The sequence below is a fragment of the Hyaloscypha bicolor genome, assembly GCF_002865645.1.
Source record: "Hyaloscypha bicolor E unplaced genomic scaffold K444scaffold_182, whole genome shotgun sequence".
Lineage (NCBI taxonomy): Eukaryota > Fungi > Ascomycota > Leotiomycetes > Helotiales > Hyaloscyphaceae > Hyaloscypha > Hyaloscypha bicolor.
The window spans coordinates 2,337,865-2,350,942 of NW_020194684.1; the positions used below are offsets into that span (position 1 = coordinate 2,337,865).

At 24.9% G+C, this 13,078-nt stretch overlaps 4 protein-coding genes across 4 annotated transcripts; 3 read left to right on the forward strand and 1 right to left on the reverse strand.

Moving 5' to 3' along the window:
* Nucleotides 1–7,844: 7,844 nt before the first annotated feature.
* On the forward strand, nt 7,845–8,162 carry K444DRAFT_544806 (uncharacterized protein; the record flags this gene model as incomplete). The annotated part of the gene is made up of 1 exon (XM_024876081.1): nt 7,845–8,162. A coding segment is annotated over one exon (318 nt), but the record flags the coding sequence as incomplete, so codon positions are not given.
* Nucleotides 8,163–8,892: 730 nt separating this feature from the next.
* Nucleotides 8,893–9,057, forward strand: K444DRAFT_545435 (uncharacterized protein; the record flags this gene model as incomplete). The annotated part of the gene is made up of 1 exon (XM_024876134.1): nt 8,893–9,057. A coding segment is annotated over one exon (165 nt), but the record flags the coding sequence as incomplete, so codon positions are not given.
* A 638-nt stretch (nt 9,058–9,695) lies between these two features.
* Nucleotides 9,696–9,857, forward strand: K444DRAFT_544026 (uncharacterized protein; the record flags this gene model as incomplete). Its single annotated transcript, XM_024876019.1, is given in 2 exon segments — nt 9,696–9,749; nt 9,762–9,857. Coding segments are annotated over 2 exon segments (150 nt in total), but the record flags the coding sequence as incomplete, so codon positions are not given.
* A 2,495-nt stretch (nt 9,858–12,352) lies between these two features.
* On the reverse strand, nt 12,353–13,078 carry K444DRAFT_636651 (uncharacterized protein; the record flags this gene model as incomplete). The annotated part of the gene is made up of 3 exons (XM_024884022.1): nt 12,353–12,543; nt 12,637–12,732; nt 12,958–13,078. The coding sequence occupies 3 exons, from the start codon at nt 13,076–13,078 to the stop codon at nt 12,353–12,355; spliced, it is 408 nt and encodes a 135-aa protein (XP_024728241.1).

Genomic DNA, 13,078 nt, shown 5'->3' on the forward strand with positions numbered 1-13,078 from the left:
TTTTCTCTATTATATATATTACTATTTTAGCTTTATTTTCTTACTAAAAAAACTAAAAAAAACTCAAATATATATAATACTTTTATATAATTCAAGTTTATTTCAATTTATTCTTTATTTTAGAATATACTTAAAAGAAATCCTTATAACTTCAAGAATCTTTAATTCTATAACTTATAACTATTATACTAATAATATCTTTATAACTTATTAAGAATAATAAAATAGCTAAAATATAGATTTCTTAAGCTAGTAAAATATAATAGCTAGTTCTTATAAGTCGTAGTATTATTAAAAGCCTATAGATTAATAATATTAAAGTTTAGAATATTAAAAAAGCTTAGGTAATTATAGAAGGCCTACTAATATTAGAAAAGATAGCTATAATTACTAAATTTAATATAAATATTCTAGATAAGCTAAATAATATATATAATAAGCTCTTAAAATATATATAATAAGCTCTTAAAATAGAAAACCTTTATTAGAAATAGAACTAGACTAGAATTAACTAAGGAAGAACTAAAGAATTACTAAGCTAATAATAGAGAATTCGAGAATATTATTAAAAGTATTTCCAAAAGCAAATAAGAAAAGCTTAATAAGATTAAAACTATAATAAATGATTTTAATACTAAAAATTAGAATAAAATTATATTATATAATAAAGCTTTTAGTTAATATATTAATAATATCTATAATAACCTTAATAAAAACATTTATAAAAAATTATATTCTCTTTTTAAAATAAAAGCTTTAGTATATAAAGAAAGCTATTTAGTTAATTAATAAAGCTACTTTAGAATATATTAAAAATAAAAAGTATTAGAATACTAGTATATTTACTAAATCAGATATTACTAAGGTACTTAAGTATACTAAAGCTATTTCGGAATCTAGAGAATTAGGTTTTAAGTTACTATTAGCTAATAATTTTAAAGCTAGATAATATATTTTTAATACTTCTGGAATTCTAATTAAAAATTTTTATAATAATAAACCTTTTCCTGCTTTCCGAAATAAGCCTAAAAAATAGACCTTTATTATAATTTTAGCTTTAATTTAATTAGATCTAGCTAATAAGAATAAAGCTAATTTAATATAGCCTAATAATAAATTTACTACTAAGATTAGTAGAACTAATATAACTAAATAAAAAGAATCTAATAAGAAAAAAGAATAAGCTAAGCTTAAAACTTCTAATAAATAGTAAAAATCCGAGTACTAGTCTAAATATAAGACTAGTAAAATAGAAGAAAATAAAAAAGAAGAAAGTAAAAAGAAATCCTTTATTTTAAAAAGAAAGATATTATTTAGAAAAACTCTTATATTTATATTTAGAACTAAGAAATAGAAAACTAAGAATATTAAATTCAGAGAAATTAAAGATATCTAATATACCTATAAGATACTAGCTAAATAGAAATTAATATTTACTTAATAGAATAAATATATATTTAAAGAGATATATAATACTATTTTGGGATTTATTTATAAGTAAGAATATTATAGAATTACTAATAGATTTTTTAAAACTTCTTATATAATATATATTTAATAGCTTACTAATATTTTTTCTATTAATATAGGAAATATTAATAATATTAAGAATATTCTAAAGCTAGTTACTAAGATTTATAAAGTTACTAAAAGCAAAAAGTATATTTCTATTATTTAAATAAATAAGAAAATATAGGATTTCTTTTTAAAACTCAGGAAATTAAAAAATATAAATATAAATATTATATTTCTAATTAATTCTACTCAAATTTATAGTTTTAATTTAATATTATAGTTTCTATTCCTGAATCTAGTATTACTAATCTAGATATAAATAGTTATATTTATAAGAAAGATTACTTGAAATAAATCAAAAAGCTTAGTATTTAAAAGCTTTTAATAAAAGAAATAAAAATACTATAATTCTATTTCCGAAAAAATAATATAATAAAATATAAAAATCTAGATAATAGCTATTTTATTTTAGCTTCTTAATTCTTAATAGCAGATCTATTAATATAGCTCGGATTTTATAAAGTATTAAATAAGTATTCTATTTATCTAGTTATTTATTCTTAGCTAACTAGATATTATATTTCTGGAAATATTAATTATAATTAGTATAAAGATAATATTAAAGATTTAACTATTACTAAAGCTTTAAATAGCAAATTCTATCTTAATAAAGAATATTGGAATATTAGCTATATTTTTCTTATAAACTATAAAAAGACTACTATTTTTAATAAGAAGTTCTTTAAAGATATTAATTACTCTTCTATTTCCGGTAATTTTAAACCGGAAATAGTAAAGGAAATAGGCAAGTATCTATTAAAAATAATAGAAGAAAAGATTCTAAATATAATTTATTTAACTAAATAAATAAATACCTTTAGCTAAATAATTTACAAGTCTAGAATTATAGATAAGTAATAATTCTCGGATAATATAAAAGCTAAAGAATAACTTAATAACGATTTGCTATTTAATAGGCCTTTTATTATAATTCTAATAAATCTAGTTACTATTAAAAATAGAATATATAAAAATGAAATCTTTTATAAGATTATTAAAGTCTCTTATTTAAAGCTTTCTCTTTTTATTAAAGGTTAATTTAAAAATATTATAAATAATACGAAATTCAAAGAAGCTATTTATTTAGAATATATTAATATAATTTAGAATATAATTTACTATAATAAGCCTCCTTAATACCTAATAGTAAAGGCAGAAATTAAGTAATAGTTAAAGGCAGATACTAATTAATATAGAGAACTATATTAGATTTAATATAAGAATATAATAGAACGAGTTCGAATTATTTTTAAGTAAGTTTAGAAATATAAAATAAGACTATTTAAAGATAATAGATCTTATTTTAGGTATATTAAGGAGAAATTAGATTAGCTAATAAAGGAGAATTCTAATTATTTTATTATTTCGGTTTCTAAATAGGATTTTTCTATTATTTTTAGTATTTAGGAAATAAATACAAATAAACAAAGAGTTAAATATAGTATAATAGGCTATATTTTCTAAAAATTATATTATTTTAGCGGTTTTAAGGTTTTAGTTATATAATAAAGACTATAGCCTTTTATATATAACTTGCGGAAATTATATAAGAAAGCTAGTTTTTTTATAGTTCTAGAAAATAATTTCTTTTAAATATTTAATTAATTAAGCTTTTATATATTATATACTATTTATACTTTATTATTTATACTTTTAGTTTATTATTTTATTATTAAATTACGTTTTATATTCTAGTATACTTTATATAGGTTTTTGTCTTATTATAGTTTCCTTTTTATAATATCTAATATCTTAATTAGGTATTTAAATATTTTTATTACTAAACTCTTCTTATAAATCTATTATAAACTATTTTATTTTTAAGTTCTTTTTATTATAAGTTATATATATACTAGAAAGAATTTAAACTCGGTTTAGTATAAATACTAATAAGAGAAAAAAGCTAATTAAGAAATAGAAAAATAGTATTTATCTAGTAATTATAATAAAAGCTAATTTTTAGAAATATTTAATTACTGAAATATATTAATATATCTTATATAAGAAAAGTAATAATAATTTATAAGATCTATTTTAGAATAACTTTAAAAACTTTAATATTATAATATATAATCTAATTAATTATATATTTATATAAAATCTTTAAATCTAATTTTAATATAATAATATCTATATTAAATAAAATTATAGAAGCCTTACTATTATATAATTCTTTATTAATCTTATTTAAAAAGAAATAAAAAATATAAAAAATAAAACTAATATTATTAATAATAATAGTCTAATTAGAATTAATCTTTTTTAGATATTTATTATATTAGTTTATTTTATTCTAAATAAAATTAAATATAAAGAAACTAGATTTTTAATTAAGAAATTAAGTTATTTATCTATTTTTTCTAAATTAAGACTATTTACTACTTTTATTTTTATTACTATTAATATTACTACTAAACCCGAACTATTATTAATTAATACTTACTATTTCTACTAGAAAGCTTATTAGGAAAATAGTAAAAATATATTCCGAAATATAGAAATATAATAGAATTAATAATAGTTTTAATTATAAACTTTTTTTATTTTAATATTTACTAATATATAAAGCTTCTAGAAAAGATATTAATAAAAGCTTTTCCTACTATATTAAAGAAACTAGTATAAGACTACTTCTATAATAACTAGCTCTCGAGCCATATATATAAAGAGGCTTATATAAATATCTCTAGCTTTTTTAAAGGCTCTGGTTTCTATTATTAAAATTTAGATAAATAGAATACTATTACCTTAGTAATTATAATAATAAAGAATTCTAAAAAGACAATATTTGAGCTTCTCTAAATACTAATTAATAACTTATATAAATTATAATATAGCCTTATTTTTATTTTATAAAATACTAAATTCCTATATAATAAAATTATTATCTTTTATTAAAGCTTACTAGTATACTAATATATAGTCTCGAACTCTCCTAATAATCTCGGCTAGCTTATTAATAAGCTCTAATTATTTATTACTATTTATAAGAAAAAATAATAAATTAATATCCAGATTCTTTTTACTAATTAATAATACTATTTTTAAAATTCTTTAAACTATTATTTATTCGGAAATTATTAATATAGACCTAGTTATAATTTCGGAATCTATAATAATTATTTTAAGTCCTATAATTATAATAACTATATTCCGAAGTTGTATTTTATATATAAAAGACCCGAATACTATTTATAGAAATATATATTAAAGAAATAAAAAACTAAAAAAGCTTAATTTAAGAATAGAAATATTTATTAATTTAGATTCTAAAATACTTATAACTTTAATAAATACTTTAGTAATACTTATATATAATATATTACTGAATTTTTTAAAAAAAAGAATAATAAGAATAATAAAAATAAACTAGTAAATAATACTTTTAAAGCTTTATTAATAGAAATAAATAAAGAAAAGAAATATTATTCTGATTTCTATTTTATTTCTATTAAAAGCTTTCTAGCCGCTTTTATAGCTTCTACTTTTACTATTTCTATAACTAATAACTTTATAAATAACCTTTTTTTTCTTTCTTTTATATATTAAATAATAGATAAAAACTATATCTTAGAGCCTATTAAATAAATAGAGAATATTCAGATATTTATAATTAATAGTATATTAAGATATAATACTTATTACTTTTATAAAATCATAATTAATACCGGAGTTTCTAGATTCTTAATTACTAGTTCTAACTAATTTCAAGCTTTATAATAAACTAATAATAGTATTAAACTTAATGAAATTATTAAGGATTAAGTTAATATCTAGTTTAGTATTAAATCTATATTCTTTATTAGATCTATAATAGTAAGAATACTAATTAGGTAAATATAATTCTATATTATATTTATAAAGATTCTATTTTTACTTAGCTTAGTTAATATAAATAAGCTAGGAATCTATTTTAATAATTCTACTAATTATCTTATTACTTCTATTAGATACTTTATATCTATAATATAATGTTTTAGATATCCTTTCTTATTTTAAAATACTATTTTATAAGGCTTTATTTCTGAATTCTTTATTTATAATTCTTACTTTCTTATAAAAGTCGAATTATAATATTTATATTACTATTTCAGTTATTTATTTATTAGTAAGCTTCGAAATATACTAGAATAAATAAACTATAATATTAATATAAAAGATCTTAAATATCTTATAAAGTACTATAAGTAATATTAGAAATTCGAATAATTATTAAAATAATTCAAGTTTAATCTAAGAAATAATATTAGCTTTAATTATTCTATTATTATTAATATTTTCTATATTTCTAGTAAACTTATATTCTGTATTATTAATAAAGGCATTTAATATTAAGCTAGCTAATAGCTTTAAAATATTAGTATATTATATATTTGGGATATCCTAAATTAATATTAAATTAATACTTATTTAGGCCCTTTTAATTAAATTATAATAGATATTAGAAAGTAGTTTACTAATAAGAAGTTTATTTAATTTATAAATACTATAGGAACTAAGATTAAAATCGTTTTTATAGAAACTTATAATTTCATTAGAATTATAAAATACTATTATAGCCCGATTTAATATACTTATTTTATTATTATAACCGAAATTAATAGAATTAATAAGAATACTATATTTTAAATAGCTTTAAGGCTATTAATAATTCTATTAGATCTAATAATATTATTTTAATTCTCTTAATTTATAGTATTTTATCTTAAATAACTAAATATAATATTCTATTACTAATTATATTATAATAATTAGTAATATTTAAAAAGGCAATAATAGAAATTTAGAAGCTTTAAGCTAGATACTAAATTATAAATACCCTAAATACCCGAAATAGTTCTAGTATTACTAATATTTATAAACTTTTTTTAAATTCGAATATTCTTATATAATATAAAGGAAATACTAGTTAATCTAGTAATTAGAATGAATTATATAAGCTAATAGCTATTAATAAAGAAAACTATATACTAGCTTTATTATATAATAATACTATCTTCTATTTAATCTTTATAAAGCTCTTTTATATAAGAGATATTAAGGTTATTACTAATAGCTCTAAATTTAAACCTGTTTTCGAATTCTATAATAAGACTAAAGATAATACAGATATAATTTCTTTTATTATTTCTACTATTTCACTAAAGTATAATAGAGGATACCTTTATAAGAATCCGGATTTTATAGTATTTCTATAAAATAATAACCTATATAAGAACTTCTATTAAGTTAAAATTACTAGCTTTCTAGAAAAAAATATATTTGAGGTTATTTCTAGATCTCAGATACTAAAAGAAATATATATTTTTAACTTCTGATTTATTAATAAAATTAAAAACAAAAATATAAAAAGAAAGTTTAAAAAATCGAAACTAGTTATTTAGGCTTATAATAATAATAAGAAATATATAATATTAATATAATTATTTATTATTTAATATATTAGCTAGAGAATTATCTTTAGTATTATTATTATTATAAGTGGCATATTAGTAATTTGACTTCCACTTTCAGCTGCTTTTAACTGCTGTTTTACGCAGCCTTTCCACCCGCTTAATCTCTAAACCTCAGGCCGCCTAAAATTTGGCGAGGCTAGCCTCGCCGCCGCTTAAGACCTCTTATTACTTCATTACTACCTTTCCCAGACCAATAACCAAAAACGGCTTCCAGATCCTGAAAATATCGGCCCCCCGGAAACAGAGGGCCTCTTCCCAAACAGACATTCTTATACTGCCTGCTCCCTCGTCAGAGATATATTTAATCCAGAAGCTTTGCCCTCGTCCTCTTCTCAGTTCCTTACTCCTACCTCATCCACCTTAACCACCCTCAAGTCTTATCCTACCCTCACATTCTTTACTGCTACATCATTACCTTGACTACCTCAATAACCCTCAAGTCTTGTCTCACCTTTACATTCTTTACTACTACATTATTACCTTGACTACCCTCAGATACGTATATATTCGTTCGAGGCTTCATTCAACTAATACTGATTCTGTATCGGATAGTTGCCCAACTCTCTTCTTTTTATCTCTTCTCGATACTTCATATAACTCGTCGCTCTTGGCAGAGTATAATACCCTTTGGGCTCCTACCCTACTCGACCATCTCATCCCCCCACTCAAACTCTTATACCCTCTTCGACCACTCCTCCCTTCCCTCCTCTCCCCTTACTACAAGCCGCCTCCTTCACCATCCCACAGAACAACCCTTCGAACAACATAACTCGCCTGCGGACAAAATTCCCTCGATATTACACCCAGTATTAAGCTCTTTACTATAGCCGTAGTAAAACTCCTCCTCCAGACATACCTAGTCAGGATTATCCTCAAGTATACGAGCCACGAATTAAGAAGAAGCGGAGGTCAGCCTCTTACTCCGATATCGACAACTCTAGCTCCAACTCTGATTCCAACTCCGAATATAATTGCGATTCTGGCTACAATTCTGACTCTAGTTCCGATACTAAGGCCGAGTATTATCACCAGAAAATGGCCGAGTTCAAGGAGGCCGGGCCAACTATATTAAACCCTAGTAAGAGTATACTGGCCGCAATAGAAATAGAAGAGCAGAACTGGGAATTATAAATCTTTACCGTATTTAATATTCAATATAGAGGCATAACCTTACTAACTACTACTATTTAGGTTCTATAAAGATAGTAAGATAGGAGATCCGAAGGCGGCCCTTATTATAGGCGAGACAAATACCTTTAAGGGATATATCTTCTAGAGAGTAAAGTATTTACAGATAAAGAAAGAGTCAAATATTATAATATACTAGCTAGTTCTTAGTATAGTATATATACAAGTAGTAAAGTGCTATATAGATAAGAATACCTTATATAATATCCGTAATATATATATCTTGTCTCCGTTTTAGACTTTAATAATACTAATATTATAATAGTAGATCCTGGTATATATAATACCTCTATATAGCCTTAATAACTTAGAGAAGGAAAAGGCTAGACTTTTTATAGAGGACCTGTATATTTTTTAGAATGGCTACTAGATCTATAATAAAGAGGTATTTGCTTATAAACGGCTCCGGATATAGATATTACCCCTCCTTATCTTTACCGGCTATATATCTATAAGGCCAAAGGCCCTTGTCGGGAAGCGGCCTCTCTTATATAAGGATATCGAGTTTTAAGTATTTCCGTCCCTAGTAAAAGGATAACTGCCAGTTATTATCCTGGTACTTAACTTCAAGTATATTAAGTAATCCGGTAGGAAGAAGAAGCTATAAATACGGTTATTTACCCTTATAACTTCCTGCTATTTTGAATCTTTACTATATACTAAATGAAACAGGAAGAAATTTGTATTTTATAAAGGCAAGAATCTCATTTACTATCCGGTCCTCTTTATAATAGCTTTAGCCCTGGCTAATAATGCCTTTAAGAACAAGTTTACTTCTCTCAAGCAGATTTATAATCTAGTTATTCCGAGTACTACTAATCGAATCCGTCTAAAGTAAAATAGTAACTGGGCTCAGTAATCTATCTTCCGTAATATCGAGAATACTTTTACCGGAATATATATATCTAAGACCAAAGTACTCTAGTATCTGAAGTACCGGTACTACTTTATCCGGCTCGGTCAGATATATGGATTTAGGAAGAGACTGGAATTTTATAACTTGTAATAAGCCTCAGGGAATAGATTAAATAGTAAGGGCTCTTGTTCTTTTCTATATCTATATACTTACTAGTGAGAGATTTACTAATAGATATGGCAGAGGCCCTTACTCCTAAAAAGTAAAAGCAGATTATAGGCAATCGGAGAGATATCTATAAATAATATTATATACTAGTATTTATTAATATAAACTATTAAGCCATCTACCTTAGTACTATATAAAAAAATAATATGGTACAAGCCATCGGCCGCCTAGAATACTATAAATAAGCCCCGGTATATCTAACTAACCTATAAAAGTTTGAGATTATAATTAATTCACATATTATTAAGCTTAAAGAAAGTCTTATAAAGTATAGTATAAAGATTAAGGAATAAGGCTATACTATATTTAAGGCAGCCGAAGGTACGAAGTTATTTAATTAATATTATAAAATATAATACGAGCTTAATAGTTTAAGATAAATATTATATATCGAATTACTTAATAAGACTATTAACGAGTTCTACGAAATAGTATATATACTCGAGGTGAATTAATAGATATATAGTATCCTTCTAGCCCCTGGTATATTTATACTGCCTATTATTAAATATAAACTAGAAGAACGAGCTATAATTACCAGATTACTCTTCTAGCTACTTAATAATCTCAATAAGGATTAAGTAATCCAAGTATAGATCAAACTCGTCCGAAACCTTATATAGCTTAGTAAGCGGCAAGAAATACCTTACTCGTATAAGATATTAAGAGGGCAAAAGAGTAAAGATATATAGTTAAATATTGAGCCCTATAAATAGTATAGACCTCCCTATAAAAACAATAGCATCCTGGGTATAGAAGTAATAGAGAGCCGGCAGGCGGTTATTAATTGGGAGGCAGACTCTATAATTCTAATATAATTAAAAGAATAGCCAGTAGCCTCCGCAGACTGGGATATAAAGATACTTGTAAATAACAAGCCATATATAGATCCTATAGCTCCAATAGAATTAGAAGAATAGCTAATAGACCCTATATTCTACTATCCCTTCTATAAGTAGTATAATAAAAAAGCAGGTCCGAAAAAGCAGGCTTATATATTCTCCTGCCCCAATAGCCTATAGAGGCACCTCAAAGTTCTATACCTGAATAATCGGGCTCCCGATAAAGGATTTAACTGTCCCTATAAAGGATATTTAGCCTTCTTAAAAAATGCAATATATTTCTTAGCTTATAGATAATATTAGTATTATTACTATTAGATTATATAAGAGATACGTCTCTTAATATTCCCCTTCCTACTTGGCTTGCCTTTTAGTAATAGGCTAAATAGGTCTCACAGTTTATTATTAGAATAGTTAATTTAATATAAAGCTCTATTTATTATATAATCCTATAAAAAGAAAATTCATAAGAGATAGTAGGCAAATCTATTAAAACATATTTCAACTTTCTCTTTCCCAAGAACCATTCTCCTTATATACCTGGCCAAAATTTCATTCTCCCGCTATCCTATAAACCAGTTATTAAATATAAGATTCAGGCAGAGGCGAGATTAATTGCCTAGGGAGAAGACCCCGGTTTTCTATAGTCCTTAATATTCAGGTATATAGGAGACAATCTATAATTCCAGTAAGGTATAAGCAACCAAGGACCTATAGATAATAATAAAAGGTACCCTATCCTTATAAGCTTATAGTCGAGGGACGATATATAATTAGTTTACCGAGCAGCCAAAGTTATTATTAATTAATAACTATCTCAGTTATCCTCTTTAGGCCTAATCTTACTATTACTAATATGTACTCTATTTTAAAGAGGGTAGATAGGATAAAGATAAAGGGTTATTATCGGTTTGCTATCTTCTCTAATTATATAACAGTTATTTATTTCTTCTCTAATAGCCCCTTATATTTCTTACTAATTATAGTATTGAAGTTATTACTAATATTAAAGCTATATAGATTTATTAATATGAGATATTTTATAATAAATTTGTATCTGGTCTCGAATTAGTAACTATAGTATAGATAATACAGATTAGCTTACGCCTTCCATAATATTAAGATCTGGCTAATAGTAACTGCAGGAGTTAGTATATAAAGCTTGAGATTCTTCTCGTTTTGCTATTCGCCCGAGAAGCTTGGCCGCATATAAGAACTATTTACTCTAGTATTTACAACTAAGATTCCAGTATAATACTAGTAATACTTGAGTTATGGGACGAGGTTTTATTATTTGGGATATAGAGCTCGATACGTTTAGTCCGGCCAACTTAGCTCCGAAGGGCAAGGCTACTATATCAAGACTCTATAAGCTATATAATAGCTCCAATTTCTGATCTAACTATAAATTCTCCCCTTCCCACCTGCTTTATATAACTACTATACTATTTATACTTTATAGTATATTTCTCAAAAAGCTTTACTATTGCCTTAGACCCTTGTACTTTAATATATAATAAGACTATTCTACTATATTTGTCTTTAGATTCCAGTTTAGTACCGGAATCAAGTAGCTTCTTTACTACTATATTATCTGTATTCCCTATAGTATAGAATAGTAGTATCCGACTATATTTATCCTGAGATTCCAGATTAGTATACTTTCCAAAAAGCAGCTCTACTACTACTATATCTCCCCTTTCTACTACCCATAACAACGGTATCCGATTATTAGAATCTTTATAATTCACCTAAATACTAGTACTTTTCCTAAATAGCAGTTTTACTACTATCCTATACTCCTTCTTCGCAGCCTATAATAATACTAGACTACCGTAGACATTGGACTATAGTTTAGCTCCTTTCTTAAATAGTAGCTCTACTATTGCCTTATATTCAAGAGCTATAGCCTATACAAGCGGCGTAAAACCTGTCTTATTTTTTGATTTCACTTTGGCCCGGTACTCAAATAATAGCTTTACTACTATATTATCCGCAGTCTTTATTACATACCATAGTAGAATATCCCTCCATTAATCTCTAGATTCTATATTAGTACATTTATTAAATAATAGCTTAACTAATACTATATAGCCCCTTTTTACTACCTATAATAGTAGTATCTGATAGTTATTATCTACGGATTCTACTTTAGTACCCTTCTTGAGCAGTAATTCCGCTATTGCCTCATACTTCTTCCTTAAAGCCTATAGCAGTATTTGGCCACCTTTTTCCTCCGACTCCGGTTTGGTACTCTTAACGAGTAATAGCTTTATAACTACCGCATTCTCATCTTTTATAGCTAGTAATAAAGGTATTCGACCCCTGTTATCCTTAGTCTCCGGGTTAGTACCTCTGCTAAATAGTAGTTTTACTATAGTCTCGTACCCCCTCTCTACTATATATATTAAAGGCATATAATACCAATTACTCTTAAAGTCCAAGTTAATGTTTTTATTAACTAGTAGCTTTACTAGTATATTATACTTACCCTTTATAGCCCATAGCAGTATTTGACTACTATCCTCGGACTCTAACTTAGTACTATTAATAAGCAGTAGCTTTACTACCGCCCCATACTCAATACCTGCGGCCAGTAATAATAATATCTGACTACTACTATCCTTGGACTCCAGATCAGTGCCTCTCTCAAGTAGTAGCTTTGCTACCGCCTCGTACCCGCTCTTTACAGCCCATAATAACGGCATCCGACCACTATTATCTTTAGACTCTAAGTTAATATCTTTCTCGAATAGCAGCTTTACTACTACCTTATACCCGTTCTATATAGCCGATAATAGCAGCATCTGACTATTACTATCCTTAAACTCCAAGTTAGCGCCCGTCTGAAGTAGTAGCTTAACTACTATTTCGTAACCCCTCTCTATGGCCCATAATAGCAGCATCTGACTACTACTATCCTTGGATTCCAT